The sequence below is a fragment of the Hemibagrus wyckioides genome, linkage group LG11, assembly GCF_019097595.1.
Source record: "Hemibagrus wyckioides isolate EC202008001 linkage group LG11, SWU_Hwy_1.0, whole genome shotgun sequence".
NCBI classification, from domain to species: Eukaryota; Metazoa; Chordata; class Actinopteri; order Siluriformes; family Bagridae; genus Hemibagrus; species Hemibagrus wyckioides.
The window spans coordinates 23,771,233-23,795,117 of record NC_080720.1 but is presented as its reverse complement, the minus strand read 5'-3'; the positions used below and the strand labels follow the sequence as shown (position 1 = coordinate 23,795,117).

The 23,885-nt window shown below is 37.4% G+C and overlaps 2 protein-coding genes across 2 annotated transcripts; one reads left to right on the top strand and one right to left on the bottom strand.

Moving 5' to 3' along the window:
• Positions 1-4,499: 4,499 nt before the first annotated feature.
• Positions 4,500-9,717, bottom strand: blcap (bladder cancer associated protein). Its single transcript, XM_058403997.1, has 2 exons — positions 9,558-9,717; positions 4,500-5,382 (listed from the first exon to the last, which is right to left on the bottom strand). Exon 2 carries the CDS (start codon positions 5,252-5,254, stop codon positions 4,991-4,993), a length of 264 nt encoding a protein of 87 aa, XP_058259980.1. The 5' UTR covers positions 5,255-5,382; positions 9,558-9,717; the 3' UTR covers positions 4,500-4,990.
• Positions 9,718-12,039: 2,322 nt separating this feature from the next.
• Positions 12,040-23,589, top strand: tmem74b (transmembrane protein 74B). Its single transcript, XM_058401870.1, has 2 exons — positions 12,040-12,282; positions 17,939-23,589. Exon 2 carries the CDS (start codon positions 17,983-17,985, stop codon positions 18,598-18,600), a length of 618 nt encoding a protein of 205 aa, XP_058257853.1. The 5' UTR covers positions 12,040-12,282; positions 17,939-17,982; the 3' UTR covers positions 18,601-23,589.
• The last annotated feature ends 296 nt before the right edge of the window (positions 23,590-23,885 follow it).

Genomic DNA, 23,885 nt, shown 5'->3' with positions numbered 1-23,885 from the left:
CTTAAGAGGTTAATCTGATATTTAAGCCGAGCACACACGCTGGTTCGTTTAGACTTCATATTTTAACTGTAACTTTAGTTTGTGTTTATTATTCGATCATTTTTTGCAATAGTTTAAGCATGTATAGTTTTTATATATGTAACGGAGGCTTGCGCTAGGTGCCGTGCAGCGAGTTGTATAAAGCCTGTTTCAACTTGCTTATAAGTCACCTTGCTTTTACTACCTTTACTCCACTGATCTCAGTAGTATTATAAGCTGCACTTTATCTTATTTGTTAGCGCGCCCGTGCTTAAGTGTGCTATTACTTTTCATGCTGATAAGTATTGTAGTTTATTTTATATTAATTTTTAAATGCATTTGTTATCGACTTCACTTCCTGCACACATTAGAAACATGGTTCCAACGTTAAAATGTTGCTCATGTTGTGCTTAAGTGTGCTATTACGTTTCATGCTGATAAGTATTATAGTTTATTGTATATGGATTATTAAATGCAATACGGACTTCAGACTGTGTGTGTGTGTGTGACGTCAGCTAGAGTGAGGGAAGAGGTTGGACGCATCGTCTTTAAACTGTTCCCAGCGCACACACTAGTTCGTTTAGACTTCATATTGTAACTGTGACTTTAGTTTGTATTTATTATTTGAGAATGTCTTGCAATAGTTTAAGCATGTATAGCTTTTATATTTGTAACCGAGTGTAGCACTAAGTGCTGTGATGTAAACCTCATCTTAATTTGTTAGTGCGTTCGCCTGCCATGCTGGAGACTCGGGTTCGAGACCCGCTCGGAGTTGTATTTATATATTATTTTGGCATGTCTTGTAATAGTTTAAGTAACATATCGCTTAAACGGTAATAGCTAGAAACATGCTTACAACGCTAAAATGCTGCTTAGGTGTGCTATTAGTTTTCATGCTGATAAGTATTCTAGTTTTTTTTTAGATGGATTTTTAAATGTATGTTTCACGGACTTCAGACCGCTGGTGTGTGTGTGTGTGTGTGACGTCAGCTAGAGTGAGAGAAGAGGTTTTTTTAAGGACGCATCGTCTTTAAACTGTTCTTACAGCTTGAATTCTTTCTCTACAGCCACATAAACTACCTTAAACTTTTTAAACTGTGACTTTAGCTTCTAAATATTATTTGAGCATGTCTTGCAATAGTTTAAGCAACATATTCGCAATCACACTCGCATTTTCTTCTGGAAATGCAACATTCTAGTTAGTTCTTGCTGCAGTTCCCATTTCTGACTACTAGTAAAAAATTTACAAGACTAAATAGGGCAGTGAATATAACTCCTGTTAGCAGTGACTCAGCAGTGTTTTATGCTATATGTATTTTAATTTAAATTTTGTACAATGTCAGAAATGTTTTTGTAGTACATGAAGTGGCCCTCCTATTTCATGACAATACCAGCAGTGGCCCCGAGCTAGTTTGAGTCTGGAATTGGACAATTTCCAGATAAGTAGCTTCTTGGACAGGTGTAGCTTGTTTCCTTGTTACTTGATGACAATTTAAGGAAACAAAAGGTCTGAAGTCAATTTCAAGTTTTAAATTTGCATTTAAATCTGTTAATGAGAATTCTACAAAAAAAAAAACTAAATAGGTCATTCAGAGAGATGGCAGAAACTTCAGAAATGGCAACAGCTTTGAGCATTCTTAAAAGGAAGGAATGTACTGGTTAGCTCAGAGACACCAAAAGGCCTGGAAGACCATAACAACTAAAAATGGATGGAGACAGAATTCTTTTCTTTTTAAAGAAAAAGCCCTTCACAACATCCAAGTCAAGGACCCTCCAAAGGAAGTAGAAATATCACTGTCAAAATCCACAATCAAGAGATGCGTTCATGAATGTAAACACAGAGGGTTTACCTCAAGATGCAAACCACCAATAACACTCAAGTACAAGAATATTTAGAAAAATGAAACCAAGATTGTACCAGAATGATGGGAAGGAAAGGAAGGACTCAGAGCTTTATAGTACAGATGGAAAATGACCCAAAACCTACCGCAAAAGCAACCCAAGTGCTTCTTAAGGCACAGCAAGGGAATGTTCTTAAATGGCACCAGACTTCCACTCAATTGAGTATGCTTTTCACTTGCTTTTTTTTAATACAAAACTGAATTCATCAACTGAAGAGGGCTGCATTAAAAGCCTGGCAAAGCATCTCAGGGAGGAATCTCAGCAATTTGGTGACATCCATGCACAAAGCAGGCAATGGAGGCAAAGGATTTTTATCAAAGCATTAATAATAATCTTCATATGCACATCTACACAACTATGCTAGTTTGTCCAATTACTTATGAGCCTGTTAAAATGGAAGGACTGCAAAAAAAAAAAAAGCTGTAATTCACAGATAATGCAATGTTTTTGTTAAACCCCTTTAATTAAAGCTGGAAATCTACAGTTCAGTCAATTGTTTGTTTCAAAACTAAAATTAAAAAAATGTTGTCACTGTCCAAATACTTATGGACCAGACTGTACTTTTGTCTGACAAATTGTTGGATAATTTTGCCCAATAATCAAAGGCAAAAAAAAAAAAAACCCTACAGCATCATCATTATTGCATCATTGGATTAATTGGGTTCTCTTCATCTGGTTTCAGGACTTATTTCATCTTTCAGCTTGTGACAGCAAAGAATTAGTGTCTATAACGACCTTAGAATCTACAATGACCTAATAGTTCCTCATGGGCCATTGACTGCTGTTGTAGAAAGGACATTAATCAGTTACAGTTACATTATTTACTGTCCAGTGTCACACAAATGAAGATAGGTTCCCTTCTGAGCCTGGTTTTCTTCCTCATATCATCCCAGGGAGGTTTTCCTTGTCACAGGCTTGCTCATTAGGGATAAAATAAAATAGTTTAATAATTTAATTTAATTTAATAATTTATTCTTATTTCTAGTTATTTAGTTATATATTTTCCCCTCCCCTTTTTCTGTTTCTCTTCTTTTGTAAAGCTGCTTTGAGAATGTTCATTGTAAAAGGCACTATACAAAATAAATTGAATTTAGATGATCCTTTCATATTTCAGGTCAAATTTATGCAGAAACACAGAAAGCTGTAAAGTGTTAACAGACTTTGTAGCAGCACTGTATATCAATGACCATATCAATGTCAATACTGGATGTAGGTGTTTTTGACCTACCCCAAGAATCCCAGATGACTACAAATTGTTACTTTAAGAGCTTAAACCTGTACACCGTTATTATCCTGTCATAGTCACAGTGAATCCAGAATCTGGGGAACACTGAGTACATGGCAGGGATACACCCTGAAGGGGACACTAGTCCATTGCTGGGCATTGGTACCCAATGCTAATCATCTTCAGTAACCCCTTTATTGTGGACCTGGAGCCTATCCCACTAGATCAGAGACAGCATTATATCATGGATTAGGCAATTATTAATTGAATAATTAAACTAGATACTTTTGTCAAAAAAAATATCAAAATAATACCTATCCATATACAATCACTGATCTGTTAAGATACTTAACATTACAGTGATATAACAATAATGTTAACCTATTTTTTTTTTACAGCCCACCAATGACCCATGGTCCATGATCTATGAAGGTAGCATTTGCCTAATCCTTTGCATAATCAAGCCATCTGAAAAATGAGTAAAATGAATAATAATCACAAATGATGACAGAACTTGAATGCATGGGAACTTCCATGCCCCCTCATCTGAGCTTTAAACACACTCAAAATTGTCATTTGAATACTATTTTAAGCATTTCTATTTGGGTGTATTGCTGTAATAACACTGGATACAACACCTTTTGTAGCAGCTCACTTCTGCACACTGCATAAAATTGGCTTTACATGTTTCCAGAATGGTCAAATAGTGTACTTCATTCATTCATGAAATAACGCACCCCCCCCAAACCTTCATCTCCAAAACTGTCTTCACCAGGAGTTTGCACAACTTGGTAAACAAAATTCAGATGTGTGCAATCCCACTAGCATAATAAATTCCCTGTTAGTGAGTAATGACAAGTATTGGCATGAAGTTTGCTTTTATATTTGTTGCATCATTATGTTTGTATAAATAAATCCATGGTTTATTCAGTGATATCACCATGTGTGCTATGCTTTTAGAAACTCTGGCGTCAAACGTTTAGTAAGAACTTTGTAAGTTTCTACTGTGTTCGGGCATTATATTTTAATAACTGCTTGATAACTAATTTGTTACATTAGTACTGGAATGATTCAAAAAGCCATACGATTTATGCGTGCTTTCATTTAAAATAAAACAGTGGAGGGATGCAAAAGAAAGCTGCGTAGTTATTCCTTATTTGGCCAAACAAACAAAAATAAACCTAATGCATATTGATTTTCATGTTTCAGCTGTCTTGACTGAGTAAGATTTCAGTGACAGTGAACAAGCATAGAGCAGATATGGTCAACCCCAAACTCCAGATGTGCCCTGGACATACCATTCTCATCATTCTTAAAGCATCTATAGAATTCAAATGTTTGATATTACACTCAATTTTGTGCATTATGAACTTTATTGAATTAAAAGCTGTGACAGCATTTGAACAAACTGAACTGCACAAAAGTACAGCTCTTTACTTTAAATACTTTTGAGCTCTAGAAAGCTCAGTTTGGACATTCACCACCACTGAAGTCACCTCAGACCCTGGGACTTAAACTGATTGACACAAGAACAGATAGGTTTATGATAAATCTCATACATGCTTACAGAAACTTTCAGTATCCAGGAAAATAAAGGAAAGTTGGGATGAAAGATTAAAACAGAAGAGCCCTATAAGCAACCCATGGTCCAAGATTTATAATCTCTTGGATGGAAAACAAAGTAACAGCAAGAGGTTAGCTTGTGATTAATTAAAGTATGACTTCAGTGAGGCTCTCATCTCTGCAAACTTCTCAGCATTTCTCATTAGATATTTATTCGTTCACAGTCAGACTTTGTCCAAGATTTGTCCAAGAAGCATTTGGGATTTCTTGAAAACCTGGAGTCTAGGTGCCCACAATGCTGGGATCATGTGCAGAGTCTGGCAGTGGAGAGTCATGGCAGTGGTAAAGGAAGCAATTCCCCCAGCAGCTGTAGCAGATGAGAAACAATGCTGCGAGGAACACTAAGGCACAAATGGTGCATGGCTTCCTTTCCAACAGGAAGCTAAGCAAGTAGAAACCCATGAACATAGAATGGTTGAACCACAGAGCTGGGTTCAGTGGCTTTGGGATCAGCAGGACCGGAAGTAACCACTGGAGGCAGTACATTGTCACTTTGTAGTTGCTGGAGGTGGACAAGTTTCAAAACAGATAAACAAAAATTGAAGGCTGGTTGTATTGTACATCCACCAACTGCTGGTGGAGCTCAGCTTTGTAGTCCAGGTATTACGTTGGGCCTTAAAGAGAATGAGAAGACATTTAAAAGAAATGCATCAACCATTTAACTTAATGATACTAGACTTGGCTACTATAAAAAATAGCAGTATGACAGTATACAATATAATCTCGACTAGTTCTTCTTAGGGAAGCACAATGCAGCAAAACTTCAATACTTTTTGATTCTAAAACATGACAATCAGATTCCAGAATGGTCAATAAATTTTTTCAATACTGTTGTATTTTCAAAACAGCGTGCAGCAATGCAAAATCACACACAGTATGAAGCAAAAAATTCAAGACTGATCTAAATGCACTTCAAACCTGCAGTTTCTCAAAAATCTAGGGTGAAGGAGTGAGGTATGGGAACATTTTGCCTACCTGGCAGAGCCCACACAATACATAGACAATCATAGAAATTATTATTAAAACCTTTTGTGAAACAGATTCACTACTTATACTCGTTTTGTTCATTATCTCAAATCTCCAGAACGCATTTGCACTGTTTACCGACACGTCCTTTGGCTTGGTTTGCATCACATTCACAAGCAAGCAAAATTGCCATGTTCTTGTTCATATTGTTTAGCACCTCTAGAAGTAATTAGAATTTCAGCTTGAATTTTCCATCATCTCTTTCATCTTTTGATCTCAAACCCAAATTCATTCAGAGTATAGCAAAAAAAGTTTTGCCTTTTTTGGCGATGTGTCAAAGGTGAGGATAAGTTGAGTGTCACCCATATAGCGATGATATGAAAACCCATGAGAGGATATGACCTCACCAACAGATCAGCTACGGAGAACAGAAGACGACACTGGGCCCTGCACTGCCAAAATTCCTTGTCCGTCTTCAGATTTTACAATATCATGCACACATTCAATGCAGCCAGTGTCTGAAGAAGTAAAGCAACCCCAAAACATATATCAACCTCCTCCATGTTTGGGTGTTAGACCATGTTCTTTTCTTTGAAAGCCTCATTTCATTTTCTGTGAACAGAACAATGATGTGCTTTAGCAAAAACATTTTGGTCTCATCTGCCCACAGGATAGTCTCCCAGAAGAATGTTGGCTTCCTCAAGTTACAATCTGGCTTTTTTTAATATCTCTGTGTCAGCAGTGGGGTGTGCCAACCTCCTACCACCCCTTTCATTCAGATGATAACAGACTAACACTGTTGTACCTTATATTACAGCAGGGGGCTTGATTTTGTTTAGAAATTGAACAAGTTTCTTTCTCCATCATTCATCACTGCATTCCCTCATTAACTTTTCTCTTCTGTCCAGTTTCACAAAGGTTAGCTACAGTCTCATCTCACAAACGACTGGATGACAATATGTAGAGGAAACAGTTTTTGTGATTTACACAACTTTTTTTTTTTTTTAAATCAAATCCAAAGACAATTATTTCTGCTTTTTTCCCCCCATTCTCCTGGCTCAATGTTCTCTATTTAATCTGGTAAAAAGTGTGATTTCCATAAAAAATAAAAAGTAAAAACAAAAACACTGGTTTGTAGGCACTATGCAACTGCTGTGGTGGACAAAAGAGGATGCAATTTTATTAAATGGCCATGCCTGCAGCCTAATCAGTTGATATAATTTACCTTAAAATGCTTGATATCCGCCTGACTGCTTCATTTTTGAGGGCTCTGTCGGGTGTTTCTGTCACACATCCATAAGAATCATTTCCATTTTCCACTCTTTATAAATACTAAAAACTTTTGTGCATGAACATCCCAGGAGATTGGTAGTTTCTGAAATACTCAAACCATCCTGTATGAGACCAATGATGTCGCACTCAAAGCCACAGTGATCACACTTTAACCCCCATTTAAGAAGTCTGATTTGAACATTTAACTGCAACTCTTATCTTTTGTCTACATGATTTTATCCATTATGTTGCTGCCACTTTATTATCTGATTAGGTAATTGAATGAATAAGTATGTGTACAGCCATTCTATTATTACTATTAAATTGGTGAGCGTAAAGTATGGTTAGATGAATCACATTAGCCTAGTTTTGAGCTTCTAAACAGGGCTCATCAGGGCTGCTCTAATTTAATTAATTACTGGCATAACACTAGCACTCCATCAAAGCAAGCTGCTTTCAATTGGACAGAACAAAACTGATGGCACAGTAATTACTGGCTATTAGTCTTGCTGTGAATTAGGCAGAAAGCACAATTTACCTACACCTGATTTAGGGGGAACAAAGTATTTTTTCCTCTCATTTTATTTCACATGAAAAACCTGAGATGCAATGAGAACAGGGTGATACACTACCTGGCCAAAAGTGTCACCACCTGGATTTAACTAAGCAAATACATATGGTCCTTCCACTGGATAATTACTGCAGTGATTCATATATTTTAGCTCACAACTAGTTATTTCTTAAACAAACATGTCAGAAGACATTTACTGTGCTTGTGGAAAGCATGTTACTCCATTTCAGAAGGGTCAAATGATTGGCCTGCAACAAGCAAACAACTAAGGAGATTTCTGACACTACTAATGTTGGGTTAAGAAATCTTGAACACAATATTAAAACCTGGAAAGATAGTGGTGAACCATTGTCCTCGAAATACGGTCAGAAAAAATGCTGAATGATTGTGATCGAGGATCACTTAAAAATTTACTGAAATCAAATCGTAAAAAAAACAACAACTGTAGAACTCAAAGCTATGTTAAATAGTGTTCATTTCCACAGGCACAATGTGCAGACAAACCAAGGGATTGGGACTAAACAACCATGTAGCTCTAAAAAAAAAATAATAATAAAAACACTTATTAGTGAGGCTAATCGTAAAAAAGGCTTCAATTTGCTATGGAGCATAAAGCTTGGACTCTGGAGCAATGGAAAAAGCTCATGTATCTGATGAATCCAGATTTATCCTGCACCCATCATGCCTAATGCCTACCAAGTCTAAGGGCAGGGTTGTGATCTGGGGTTGCTTCAGTTGGTTAGGTCTAGATTTAGCAACATTATGTGCCCAAAATATAAGATCAGCTCATTACCTGAACATACTGAATGACCAGGTATTTTCATAAATAGATTTTTCTTTTCATCCCTGATAGCACAAGATTTCAATCCTAGGATTTCTCAGCCTCAAATTGTGAAACAGTGGTTCAGAGAGCATGAGGCATAATTTTCACACATGGATTGGTTACCAGAGTCCAGACCTTAACCCCAATTAGTCTTCGGGAAGTGCTGAAGATTTTACCCAGCGGCCCGACTCTCCCATCATCAATTCAAGATGTTGGCGGGAAATTAAAGCAACTCTGGGCGGAAATAAAATGTTGGGACTCTGCAGAAGCTTATCGAAATGATGCCATGGCAATTTTGTGCTGTAATCAAAGTAAATGGCAGTCCAATGAAATATTAGTGTGTGACCTTTTTTGGTCAGGCAGTGTAACTGCAGAGAAAATAAGTTCTTCACCCTTTTATTGAAAGAGACTTCCAGTGCTTAACGACGCCAACTACAGGCCGCAAAGTGGAACTACTGTAGCTTTAAAAAACTCCGAGTCAGAAACTGACTCCAGCTTCGTTCTCGGGTACTTTATCACTGCACACAGTGTTTTAGCCTTTATTATACAGTGTCACTATACTACACTGTGTATTTTAAGTAACTGGTCAATGTTGTGCTATATTTAGCCACTGGCCTTGTATTTACATGAACTTGCTAGCTAGTTCGCAACCTGGACGTCTATCTTTAGCGCATTTCAACATCTAAAACATTTAACAAGTATCAGTGGCTAACATAGCTAAAGATAGATAGATAGATAGATAGATAGATAGATAGATAGATAGATAGATAGATAGATAGACAGACAGACAGACAGACAGACAGATAGTTATGAACAGCGTAATGTTTCTCTGATTAGCTTACGGAACCGAAACAGTTAACCAGGTTAATATTAGCTAGTTGGCTTACAGTAAACCAGCCTACAATATTAGTATCTTAACAACTCGAATATTTCGTATTGTTATGAATTTCATGAATAATTAGCGCTTATTTTTAACTGTGTTATGAACAGTTCATGATAGCAGTGGCCTCAATACGTCTATCTTCGGATAATTAGGTAGCATGTTACATCGAGAGCACACGACTAGCTAACGTTGAACACAATCTGACGGATCAGAAGGCACAAAACTATAAAAATCCATATGTGAAACAATTTGCCAAATTACTTGAAGAACATACCTGCCATTCTTTATACTGAACACTGAGCTCTCGTCCACACAAACTCCACTTCTTCTGACATAAGGTTATTTGGATTTAGCCAACAGTCAAGGACCCCAACCGCCGCGTGGCCTGCAAAATGCCTGATTATAATTCTCTCCGTCATACACGTAATCGCTGCATATCAGTCTGAAGTGATCGGCACTGCGCAGCTCCCTGTGTGAAGGACCGCCCACAGCAGCCATTTGTTGGATCATTCCAAACTGAAGTGATGGACGTGTTTATCCTGAATGTAAAAATGGCAACAGCAAAATGCGTTGCTTTTAGTAATAGTACTAAAACAAATGGAATTTTTTTTAACATTAAATGTGACACATATAGAACTTAATTAAAGTACACCTAGTGTGTGTGTGTGTTTTATCCAAATGAGGCTCAGCAACAACCTTGTAGGTGATCACATGATCAGTGTTAAATAAGGTAAAGGGATGTGTAATGTTTAGACTGAAAACATGTGACTGGTTTGCAAGTGTCTGAAACCTGAAAAAAGGGAAATGTTGGTCATAAGTGCTGATTGTGCTTAAAATAAGTAAAATCAGTGTGAAACATGTGACCAGGTCTGATCAAAACAAAATTAAGATGTACTTAATATTTAAAAGGTTAAAACAATTTAATTTTAAGTAATCAGCATCTAAGAATAAAGTTAAGCTGAATGAGCTCTTGCCACATTTAAGGTATACAATAATATTATAATAATATAAGTATGTATAATAATAAATAATGTAAGAATATGGGGAAATAATTGTGGTGACCAACAACAACAACTGTGTGATGATTTGCAGATGTCTCAGCTTTGTTTTTCCATAATTCTGGCAATAGTGCTGCAACAGATAAGATGCATTTATTTTCAGGCCTGATAAGAAAAAAATGAAACATATGTTGTTAAGCCCTTTCAGTGGAGCTGCTTTATAGGAATAACATGACATAATTCATGTGACATAATGAGAGTACCAGGGTGTATCCTGCCTTGATGCCCGATGACGCACAGGCTCCCCGTGACCCGATGATAGATTGGATAACTGGTACAGACAATGAAAGATATAATGAGAGTAGACCCCCCCCCCCACTGAATTTCGGGATAGAAAAAATTGCACATGCTTTAGCTATTTTTATGGATCTGGTTAACAGAGACAGTCTTAAAATGCAATAAGTGAGATGAAGAGATGAATAGCGAAGGTATACTGTATAATGGATGCATGAATAAATGCCCCAATAACACTCCACAACTATGGTTAAATGATTGGTGGATTTTATATGATTTAAATTGTGTGATTATGAAACATCAGACTTTTAGACTTCTAGAATTTTAGATTTTTAACTGCCATTTTTACTTAATTTGTTAAGGGTGATTTTTATACACTCTTCTGTAATAACAGTTCATTCCAGATTTTATTGGGACAAATGGCATTCCAAGAGTGCTAATATTGGATTCTTTTTTTTTTTTTGAGGAAATAATAAAAAAAAAAAAACATTGTGTCTCGTATGTCATTTACTCAGTAGTAATCTCTTGTATATTGCAACTGTTATACTGCTGTTGTACTAAATATCGGCACAGCTGTGATTACCTTTGGCACTGAACCACAGCCATACTGACATTCATTACAGCAACACAATTGTTTGTGCAATATTGCTTAAATATTACATTATGTAAATATTTACATTCATATGTAAATAGTCAACCCTTCATCAGCAATGTACTATGTGTTTGGATATTTGTTTTATTAATGACATGAAAGCTTACAGCTTGTGGAAACCCCTACAGGTTTTTATAAAACTACTATATAACACTGTGGAATAATAAGACATTCACCCTATGACAGTGATTTCATTCTGATGTCTCAAAATCAGCATGGCGTGACTGGATATATCCAATAACACCACACAAAACACACGGTGGTTTGCACAAATGTTAATCTAGGTCATATTTTCATTTACCATTTTTAAATATTTCTTTTTACTCCAGTGAATTATGTTAGATAAACTAAACTCATGAATGGCTCAATCATGAACTTCCTGTGACCCAAAGGTGAGCTGAGAAACATTGCATTATGAAATGCTAAATTATATCTACTTTGGGAAATTGAAAAATTGAAATAAACAAGCAGACAAATATAGCTACTTATAACTAACAGTAGTACTTATTACTAGGTTAAATTTATCTTAAAAACAAATGATAAGCACAAGAATTTATGGTGATTTGTTTATGTTTATCCACTGAGTAGCGGACGAATCAATTACAGAATAAGCAAAGGGGTGGATGAAAATGAAAAAGTGGTATTGTATGAACTCTTACAGCGTCGTGCTGAACTGAATTGAACGGTACCGACTAATGTTAGACCCTGGGTGTACAGTCAGTACTCATGAATTTGATGTTATTGAAAGCAATACAAATACGAAGCAATACTCCACTCCCCCTTTGTTTCAAAGCATTTGGTTGAGACCGAAGGGCGTAACACGTCCGTAACGGCACCGCTGACTCGCTGTCAGAATTATAGCTTATATTAAAATTGCTACCTGGGAGATTGTGGCTTTGAATGAACTAAACTGTCGCCTTTTCACCGCATACTGGCTCAAAAGCACCAATTTAATATGTTGTTTTGCGCATGGTCACTTCTTCCCTGAGGTTTCCCTCGCAACACGCAGAATTCTTATACAATGCTGTGTGATTGGCGCTCATCAACACCTGAAGGTAGGTGAAATACTCCATACATCACTGGCATAAATCTCCTCCCTGATGCAGCTTTCTTTATTGTGCATTGAAAACATGACATAATGACATTTATGCACTTATCAGATTGTCGTTGTGCACAAATGCGCAAAGGGAAGGTTAGTGTCCAGAACAAGGTCATAGTGCCTTATAAGTGCTTCATGAATAAACAACGATCTTAGTACAGCAAATGTAAAACAGCAGATGGATACTATAGACCACGTGCATGTTTACACATGGTAGAGATTTAATGAAGTAGTAAGTTTAAGGTACACAAGCAATCTTATACACTAGTCAGTAACAACAAAGCATGGACAACTGATGAACTGAAATACCATCCAGGGAGTATTCTCTTCCTCTGTTTCATATTTCATATTTCATCAGTCTTTGTCCAACCCCTCTGTGTGTGTGTATATATGTATATATGTGTGTGTGTGTATATATATATATATATATATATATATATATATATATATATATATATATATATATACACACACACACACACACAAAGGGGTTGGACAAAGACTGATGAAATATGAAATATCTCTTTATTAATAAGGTTATTAAGGTATAAGGTATTAATAAGGTTTTGGATCACCATTTGCATTTAATAAAGCTTCCAGCCTTCTTTGAATAGATTCATACAACATCTGAATATCTTCTAGTTAAATATTGTATCATTCATCTAGCAGAATATCTTCTAGTTGCCTCAGAGCATTTGGAGCAGGGAACCTGCTTCTCACAATTCTCTCCAAAATTTCCCACATTTGATTGATGATATTCAAGTCAAGTGATTGAGTTGGCCAGGGCAGATGTTGAAGTTAATATTAGTGCTCCTTAAACCAAGACTGAACTGTTTTGGCTATCATCATAGTTTGGAAACAACGTTTGGACCACAGGATGCACGTGATCACTTTTTAATTTCCAAATACTTGCTGGCAGTAACACAACCATGTAGGCTAATGAAGGGGCCAAGATATGGCCACCCAAATCTTCACAGATCCACCCCCATGTTTGACACTTGGAAGCAGACAGTCCAAGTTATATGCTTTCTTGGAGTTTGTCCATGCATAAACTTGACCTGTTGTTTGCAATAATGTGAATGATGATTCATCAGACCGTATTTTTCGTTTCTATTCTTCACCTGTCCAGGTTTTATGATCATGACACCAAGTTTTTCCACATTTTTGCATTGGTGTCTGTGATTAATGGTTTAGCAATGGCAACTCTTCCACGGATGTTGGCTTTGTGAAGTTCTCTGCAGACTGTTTTTGTGGATATCAAGGTGGATATTAATTACTGCTGTCACTTTGCTGCATTAGTTCTGTGTTATTTGGACACAATCCTTCATAGCATTCGACTGTCCTATCCTTAAGTTTTGATTTTTGTCCATTACTGTTGGAGACTCTTGGGCTCTTGGGCTGTAAAGGTTACAGATGCTCCTGCAAAACACACTCAAGATCTGTCCCCTTTTGTAGTCTGACAAGTCACTCATTTCAACATGTCTTAAACCAACCACTGCTGAGCACTACTTGTTTTAAACGGGCATACAACCTAAGCTTTTCAGCTGTAATTCAAGGGGTTTAACATGAACCATGAACCATTACCTTTCCATTCACTGGGACTGTGACACTTTACAATGGTTTAAACATTTCCCAAGCAGGCTTGGGAAAACTAAAAAAAGGGCTCTTTCTTTCTTATCCCTACTGGTCTCACTTTCAGTGGTTTTATTTTACCACATATATATTGTAACACATACACACACATGGGTCTTTGCTGCTCAGCTCTTTCACAAAGTGCTTGTTGCTTTCATGCTTTATCCTTGTTACTGCTCGCTGAAACACAGAATACATGTTAGAGCAGTCCTGCACAGGTGTAGGTTCTTACCATTCACTTTACCTTGCTCCAGTGCTGCGGTATCTGGCACCAAAATGTTAGCAGCAGATCCTTTTAAGTCCTGAAAGACTTTCTGTCCTTATGAGGTGGAGAGCTGGATGGGACTTTGTGTTTGTGAACTCTTTATCATGTTCCTCATACTGTTCCTAAACTGCAACAATGATTAGGTAAATGGTACATGTTAAAGTAATATCCACCTAAATGCAGGATCAAAGGTTTACCAGCAGAACATTACCCAGAACATCACACTGCCGACTTGCCTTCTTCCTATAGTGTCCTGGTGCCATATCTTCTTTGGGTAAATGACACACCTGCAGCCAGCCATCCACATGATGTAAAAGAAAGCATCAGACCAGTCCAGTTCTGATGCTAACATGCCTATGGTGATTTTGGAAAATTTCATGCTCCCAACTTTGTGGGAACAGTTTGGGGATGGCCTTTTTCTGTACCAACATGACTGCACACCAGTGCACAAAGCAAGGTCCATAAAGACATGGATGAGCGAGTTTGGTGTGGAGGAACTTGACTGGCCTGCACAGGGTCCTGACCCATAACCTGATAGAACACCTTTGGGATGAGTTAAAGCGGAGACTGCAAGCCAGTTCTTCTTGTCCAACATCAGTGTCTGACCTCACAAATGTGCTTCTAGATGAAAAACCAAACAAAAAATTCGAACACATTCCAAACCTTGTGGAAAGCCTTCTCAGAAGAGTTGAAGCTGTTATAGCTGCAAAGAGTGGGCCAACTCCATATTAAGAATGGGATGTCACTAATGTTCATGAAGGCAGATGTCCCAAAACTTATATATATACACTATATTGCCAAAAGTATTCGCTCACCCATCCAAATAATCAGAATCAGGTGTTCCAATCACTTCCATGGCCACAGGTGTATAAAATCAAGCACCTAGGCATGCAGACTGTTTTTGTGAACACTTGTGAAAGAATGGGTCACTCTCAGGAGCTCAGTGAATTCCAGCGTGGAACTGTGATAGGATGCCACCTGTGCAACAAATCCAGTCGTGAAATTTCCTCGCTCCTAAATATTCCACAGTCAACTGTCAGCTGTATTATAAGAACGTGGAAGTGTTTGGGAACGACAGCAACTCAGCCACGAAGTGGTAGGCCACGTAAACTGACGGAGCGGGGTCAGTGGATGCTGAGGCGCATAGTGCAAAGAGGTCGCCAACTTTCTGCAGAGTCAATCGCTACAGACCTCCAAACTTCATGTGGCATTCAGATTAGCTCAAGAACAGTGCGCAGAGAGCTTCATGGAATGGGTTTCCATGGCCAAGTAGCTGCATCCAAGCCATACATCACCAAGTGCAATGCAAAGCGTTGGATGCAGTGGTGTAAAGCACGCCGCCACTGGACTCTAGAGCAGTGGAGACGCGTTCTCTGGAGTGACGAATCGCGCTTCTCCATCTGGCAATCTGATGGACGAGTCTGGGTTTGGCGGTTGCCAGGAGAACGGTACTTGTCTGACTGCATTGTGCCAAGTGTAAAGTTTGGTGGAGGGGGGATTATGGTGTGGGGTTGTTTTTCAGGAGCTGGGCTTGGCCCCTTAGTTCCAGTGAAAGGAACTCTGAATGCTTCAGCATACCAAGACATTTTGGACAATTCCATGCTCCCAACTTTGTGGAAACAGTTTGGAGCTGGCCCCTTCCTCTTCCAACATGACTGTGCACCAGTGCACAAAGCAAGGTCCATAAAGACATGGATGACAGAGTCTGGTGTGGATGAACTTGACTGGCCTGCACAGAGTCCTGACCTCAACCCGATAGAACACCTTTGGGATGAATTAGAGCGGAGACTGAGAGCCAGGCCTTCTCGTCCAACATCAGTGTGTGACCTCACAAATGTGCTTCTGGAAGAATGGTCAAAAATTCCCATAAACACACTCCTAATCTTGTGGACAGCCTTCCCAGAAGAGTTGAAGCTGTTATAGCTGCAAAGGGTGGACCGACGTCATATTGAACCCTATGGATTAGGAATGGGATGTCACTTAAGTTCATATGCGAGTCAAGGTGTGCTGTGGTATCTGGCACCAAGATGTTAGCAGCAGATCCTTTAAGCCCTGTAAGTTGCGAGGTGGGGCCTCCATGGATCAGACTTGTTTATCCAGTACATCCCACAGATGTTTGATTGTATTAAGATCTGGGGAATTTGGAGGCCAAGTCAACACTTCAAACTCATTGTTGTGCTCATCAAAGTATTCCTGAACCATTTTTGCTTTGTGGCACAGCGCATTATCCTGCTGAAAGAGGCTACAGCCATCAGGGAATACTGTTTCCATGAAAGGGTGTACATGGTCTGCAACAATGCTTAGGTAGATGGTACGTGTCAAAGTAACATCCACATGGATTGCAGGACCCAAGGTTTCCCAGCAGAACATTGCCCAAAGCATGACACTGCCTCCATTGGCTAGCCTTTTTTCCATAGTGCCATGTGTTCCCCAGGTAAGTGACATACATGCACCTGGCCATCCATGTGATGTAAAAGAAAACGTGATTCATCAGACTAGGCCACCTTTTCCAATTGCTCTGTGGTCCAGTTCTGATGCTCACGTGCCCATTGTTGGTGCTTTTGACAGTGCACAGTGTCAGCATGGGCACCCTGACTAGCCCCATACACAAAAAACTGTGATGCACTGTGTATTCTGACAACTTTCTATCTTCTTTCTATCTAACTTCTTCAGCAATTTGAGCAACAGTAGCTCGTATGTTGGATCGGACCACACGGGCAGGCTTCGCTCCCCACGTGCACCAGTGACGCTTGGCCACCCATGACCCTGTCACTGGTTCACCACTGTTTCTTCCTTGGAACACTTTTAATAGATACTGACCACTGCAGACCGGGAACACCCCACAAGAGCTGCAGTTTTGGAGATGCTCTGATCCAGCCGTCTAGGCATCACAATTTGGCCCTTGTCAAACTCGCTCAAATCCTTATGCTTGCCCATTTTTCCTGCTTCTAACGCATCAACTTTGAAGACAAAACCTAATATATACCACCCACTAACAGGTACCATGATGAGGAGATAATCAGTTATTCACTTCACCTGTCAGTGCTCATAATGTTATGGCTGATTGGTGTATATTGTTGTTTCTATATTTAAACAATGTTTTACACTATTAGACCATAGTATCTCTCTCTCTTTCTCTAGCACTAATATACCTGCACACAATCCAGACTACCACATTAGCACAGGGTGGGGGGGGTGTTCTAGTTTTTCTAGTATTCTAGCAATACTTTTAGCAAGTAACACTCACACCATTTGAGTATTTTTACACTACAAAAGGTTCTGTAAGGGTCATTTCATATCACCTCAACCAGAGGTGGTTGCAACAAAACAGATTTCTTACCCAACCCAATATATAAAATATATATTAATTTCAATGATCTTAAACATTTTTGCTAGATTCTTATAATCAGGATTTGTCTTGATTATTATTTTTTAATGTCTACTTCAACATGAAAATGCAATATTTGCACAAAAACATTTTGAAGCAACTTTCAGATGTTTTTTAGAGTTTAGTAGAGTTTTTCTTCCTTTTCTGATTGTTCAGTTTTGTTCACTAGACAACTATGGAAAATAAACAATAGCCCAAAACTGGTCATTCTATGTAAATTTTGAATACCAGTTCTCTGTGCAATCATAAACTGTATATTAACTGCTCATTTTGTGTTGATTTTAATTGTGCATAAATAATTTGACTTCTTGTTTCCATCCACAACAGTCATCCCTTTGTTTAATCATCATGAGCATACAGTCTGAGTGTGGATGGAGTGTGTGAATTGTGTGGAGCTCCATGAGCTCAGGCCCTCAGGACATGGCATCGAAAACACTTCCTTCTGTAATGAAGAGGAGGAAGCCAGGGTATTTGCTGTTAATTCCAGGACAAGTCAACATTGTCCCTCTCACAGTGGAGGTGGAATTAGTTCTCAGGTTCTTCAAGGAGATGTTCACTCGGATGAAGAGCAAGAACCAGTATATGAAGAGCGTTCTGTGGATTACAGCTTCATGTTGGCATTGGTTTTCCTCATCAGTGGAATTGCTTTAGTTGTCATTGCCTACGCCATACCACGGGAGGCTCGAATAAATCCAGACCAGGTTACAGCACGCCAGATGGAAAAGTTGGAGATGTACTATGCGCAGCTCAGCTCTCATCTTGATAAGTGCATCATTGCTGGACTTGGCTTACTTACTCTGGGTGGGATGCTCTTGTCCATTCTGCTAATGATTTCTCTATGCAAAGGTGAGCTTTATCACCGCAGAAATTTCGGCATCTTAAGAAGACCTATGAAGTCGTATGGCTCCATAAACATGAGAATGGGACAGTTAGCATCTGCAAATGGAAGTGAACCTATCATGGAGTGTGATTCAAGCACAGACACTTAGGATGTACTGAGTGCTGAAGGAACATTAAAGGCGAACTCAGTAGCACAAGCCCAAACAGTGCCTGCCACTCAAATAGCCGATTCCCAAATGGCTTCTTACTTTCTATAGACTGTAAGTACACTATAAACATATGTACATGAAGGGATATTTTAATAATATAAAAGGTACCAAATATTTGAATCTTAGCTAGAATAAAATAAGAGAATACAAGAACACTGAATATGTGAAACAGGCCAGAAGTGCCATGACCTAAAGCGATTAGTTCGTCCCTTCTTCTACCAAACAAAATTCAGCTTATGAAAGCCCTAAATTAACTGGTAGATTATTTGAAACAGGTTTGTTAAATTTGATAGAAGGCTAAAGTCTGCATTTCTGTAGTCCTGAAGGATATCAGTCTGCTGAGTCCCCTCACTTACAATATTGCCTTAACCATTATATTCTGTGAATTAGACCTGTGAATTAGGATAGGACTTATTTAGGCAATTTAGAAATTGTGAGGTTTCATTTGTTGTAGTGAAGCCTTTAATATATACAGCAGTATATAACTGATACTCAGATTTTATATGTAAGAAATACATAAATGACTTGAAAGCATAGCATATTCTACAAAGCAATTACCACAAATGTCACAATATCCACATTTATCGTGCAAGTTTAATATACATATAGAAGAATAAATTCTGAAAGAATATAGTTAATAGTGATATAGTAACTGTTTGACATTATGGAGACTTGAATAAGTGAGAAGTAGCTAGTTATGTTTGACATTATGAACAAGGGATACAGTGACCAGCTTTGAGACAGGTATATTTTATTTAGCATTCACAAAACAATAGAGATATAGAGCATTTTTATTTAATTCTGGCTAAGTTTAAGTTTATAAGAAAGTAGGCACAAAAATGGTATACAATCAAGAGTGGTAGAAATTAAAAGAGAATATATATAGCTCATGTAAAGATTCCATGGAGCAGCCTAGGTTGTAGTTTACGCTCATGGTCAAGGTTTTAAAAGCACAGGAATTTCAAAAGACTTGATAAATTGACAAATTGGAAAGAAAACCTGCAAACAGAAAAATCACTCATTAAATTGCACAGCAAAAGGTTTTTTAATGTTCTGAAGCTAAACCTTTATTATTCTGTATTTGGTAGAGTGATTAACAAAGCATTCTGGGTGATACCATTGCAGAACACCATAAAGGATGCTCACAAAAAAACATCAGCTCTAGGACAATAATATGATAGTTTAGGACAATAATATGATCAAAATCCTGACATCCACTGATTTATTTCCTTGGATAATATTGCTGTCTTTCCACTTGAGCTCGCCTTTTAAAGTATATGATGCAATCTGATACGAGATCCTGTTTCTCCTTTGCAGTCAAAGAAGAGACTACAGCATTTTTGTGATATGGTGCCTATATGTTGGTATGATGTGACAATGGTAATGTTAAAGAAAAATACTAGGTGAAAATATAAGTAATTGTATATCTACATTGTTCTGAAAAATTGCTCAGTGAGATACTTTTAGTGAATTTGTTTAAAAATCTTCTTGCCATTCCCCTGACCAAATAGTAAACAGATGCATTGCCACTGTTACATTTTCTTTAGTGTTATACTTTTCAAAAATGTAAAATACTAAGTAGATACCGTGAAATAATTAAAATCATATTACTGGAGTGTACAGCTATCAAATCATGAATGTTTCATTTTTTGTTGAAAATTGCTTAAATATAGTAATGCCATATCTAAGACCTAAAAGTCAGTAGTCTTCCCACATTTACAAAGAAAACATGTTAATATGGACAGAGTGTGTTGGTCTGAAAAGGGATTTCTTCTACAGCTTATATTCAAAAACATTACCACATTTCATATTTTCTGTATGGCACACTGATGATTTAATATGACAGACTCCAAATAAGTATGTGAATGTACAGATTATTAATATAAACTTTTTACATAGTAGAGAAACATTTATAAAAGTAGTTAACCAGGAAATAATTTGTATTTCAAAGACAACTGTAATGTTCACAAGATGACATTTTAACTCATTGTGTGGTGTATTTTAGAAATTATGCTGATTAATGTAAAATCAATGTATGTGAAGTAATTCATTCCTATTTGTTTGTTTTTGTATATGTTTCCAAAAACTGAACAACTATATATCACTGTTTGTCAATGAATAGATATGCATCTAAATGTTCCTGTTTATGAGAAATTGATCTGTATCTTGTTTTATGAGGGATTTATAATGAGAGTTTCTTCACAAACCATGGAATCACTGCTATACAGATATAATTTGGGTGGTGGACCATTCCCAGCTCTATCAGCACTCGATAGAAACATATAGACCTGGTATAAATGTATTTAGAAAAACTGCAATGCTGGAATTTCTGAATGTTGTACTAGTTTTTTGGGTGCTAATAATGGTCCACCAACCAAATAATATTAGGCCACCACTGGTGCTGCGATTGGCTCATACTCAACTCCCAAGTTATACATAGCAACAAGTGGACTATATTTATACACATGTATGGTAAGATACACCAGATAAACTGACCATCGAGTGTATTTTTTCATAATTTTACAAATACAGGAAAGTCAAAAAGGCTGAGTTGACCAGGCACACTCAATGGCTACTTTAGTAGGAACAATGTACCCATTTTATTCATGTAACTATCCAAGCATGTGGTAACAAAGTGCATAAAATCATGATGGAAAAAACTTAAGCTTCTGTTAATAACAAAGATTGGAATAGGGGAAATTGTGATGTTCATGACATGTTTGTGGTGCCAGATGGTTTGAGTAATTTACAAATTGCTGCTCTGGGTTTTTCACATATGACATCTCTTCAGTTTACATTGAATGGAAAAAAAATCTGGTAAAACATCTGGCAGTTCTTTGTGTGAAAATGCCTTGTTGATGAGAGAGATCTGAGGAGAACTTTAGTAACTCAACTCTTTTAAAGTTGTGTTGTTGTGCAGAAGACTGACTCTGAAAGGACAATATCCCCATTCTGGTGTTTGTTTGGCTAATTTGGATCATTAATTGCTTAACTGCATTCTTAATTGGATGAATGAACAGGTGTTTCTATTAAAGTTGTATGCATTTTTTCCACATTATTTTAAACAGGGATACCAACTGTAGTATTGAAGTCCAACTGAGGTCATCTGCAATCTCACCTGTGTATATAAACAGAGCCAGGGATAACTGATTGCAACTGTATACAAATTATGTATGTACAAGAGCCAAGAACAGTTAGGAATACATCAGGTATCCATGCCAAAACTGTACAATTTATTCATCACATTAGTAACATTTGATTGATTTGATTTCTTTTAACTTTATTGTTATTTCAAGCTGAAACATGTCCAATCATTTGGGGAAAGTATGCTGACTAATAGTATGTCAACCTTTACAATCATTAAAATTGATTGATTTAATTTCATTTTTGTGTACTAGTTTTCACTCATTGTATCCAGAGTTTGTCTGCTTTCACTATGGCAGCATGGTCTCGCAACTGCAAGTCCTTAATAATTTGCACAAGCGGATGAAAAATTTTGACTTCAATTAAATCTAGCAAATATACTTTGCTTGCTCTTATGAATTGTGTATCAGATTGAGTTGCTTATTCACCACATGAAGACCATTATAAGCTGAAACACAGAACCAGATATATATACACTACCGCTTAAAAGTTTGGGATCACTTGCATATTTCAGCTTGATTTCAGCTATGGAGGAAGACTCCAATCCATCAGCCAATCCATCTTGTGGGAGATGCTCCAGGAAGCATGGGGTGAAATCTCATCAGGTTATCTTGAAAAATTAACACAGCTAGAATGTAATTGCTGCAAAAGGTGGGTTTTTTTTGATGAAGGCAAAGTTTGAAGAAAACATCATGTCCATCAAAATCATTATTTTTAACTCTGACATATCAGCATGTACTGTTCTTTTGCTATATTTTCTATGCAGACTAATTTCGTGTGTGTTTCCTTGGAAAACAATACAATTGTACAACAAATTTTTTTTACAACAACAATAGTTTTCTAATTGTTTGGTTCAAATCAATTTCTTGGCCAATTTTTGAAAACTGGAGTGGATTAATTTGTGGTTATGTCAAGGCTGGACTGAAGATGATTCAATGCTCAGAAATTTATGAAGCCTCCTGGAATAATAGATTATTGCATGATTACTACTCTTACAAATTTATTAAGTCTGTATAAAAACTTTTATAAACAAATTAGTTAAAAAGTAAAAAGTCTGTAGATAACTCAGGGAAGCCTTCCATTTCTAAAAAAGTTCCACACAAATAACCTATTTGCATCCAAATTGATTTGAGCAGATAATGATCTGTATTTTTTGTTTGTTTGTTTTTGTCCCTCTACATATTAATATACTTTATCTTTAGTTGAAAATACGCTTTTCAACTAAAGATACGAATACGAAAATAAAGCTTTTTATTCTCACTTGCTTCATCTGTAGTCTTTAAAATCAGTGGGGCAGTCGTTTCTCAGTGGCTGATTACAATGTTGGAGGTTAAAGCCTCAACACTGCCAAGCTGTATCTGTTAGGGTCTTTGGCAAGGTCTGTAACCTACTAAAGGCTTTTATGCTTTCTATGTTTTTCTATGTTTTTTTTACTCTTGTTTCTCTGTCATTTATTGTAGCTGTCTTTAGTTCCTGCTTGTTTGGCTTTCAGGAAATAAAATTAATGCTCAGTTGGATTCAGGTCAGTTGACAGACCATTCACTTTATTGGTTCATTTATGGGTTACTTTTGAAATATACTTTGGGCCATTAATCATCTGCACGGTTCAGTAAGTATTGATGCATTTGGTGGAATCTAATCAGACAATATACTGTAGCATTATATATTCCTCAAAGTCATACTGCTGGTTCTGTCAGTAATCACATCACAAAATATGAGGGATCCAGTTCCATTGCCAACCATACATGCCCAAGTCATAAGATGAGGTTGTATTCTTCAGACATGTCTGAAATTTGCAGGATATCAGCAGTTTATGAAATACTAAAACCAGCTCTTCTGGTAAAATAACATGCTACATATGCAGTATGTCCATCATTGAGCATCTAAAGGCTTCAGCATGGAGGAGTTGGTGTTGAATCTATAATGAACTCAGATGTTGAGCTAATTTATGAGTTCATGAGCTCCTAGTTATACAACTCCAACTGTCTGTATATGACTGTAGAAAGGACATTATTCATAATCACAATCTGGCAATTCACACTGTCTGGTGTTGCCCAAATGAGAATGGGTTCCCTTTTGAG

Bases quoted from the DNA above. Each gene is read 5' to 3' on its own strand.
- tmem74b (XM_058401870.1), top strand. From the start codon at position 17,983: ATGGAGTGTGTGAATTGTGTGGAGCTCCATGAGCTCAGGCCCTCAGGA.
- blcap (XM_058403997.1), bottom strand. From the start codon at position 5,254: ATGTACTGCCTCCAGTGGTTACTTCCGGTCCTGCTGATCCCAAAGCCA.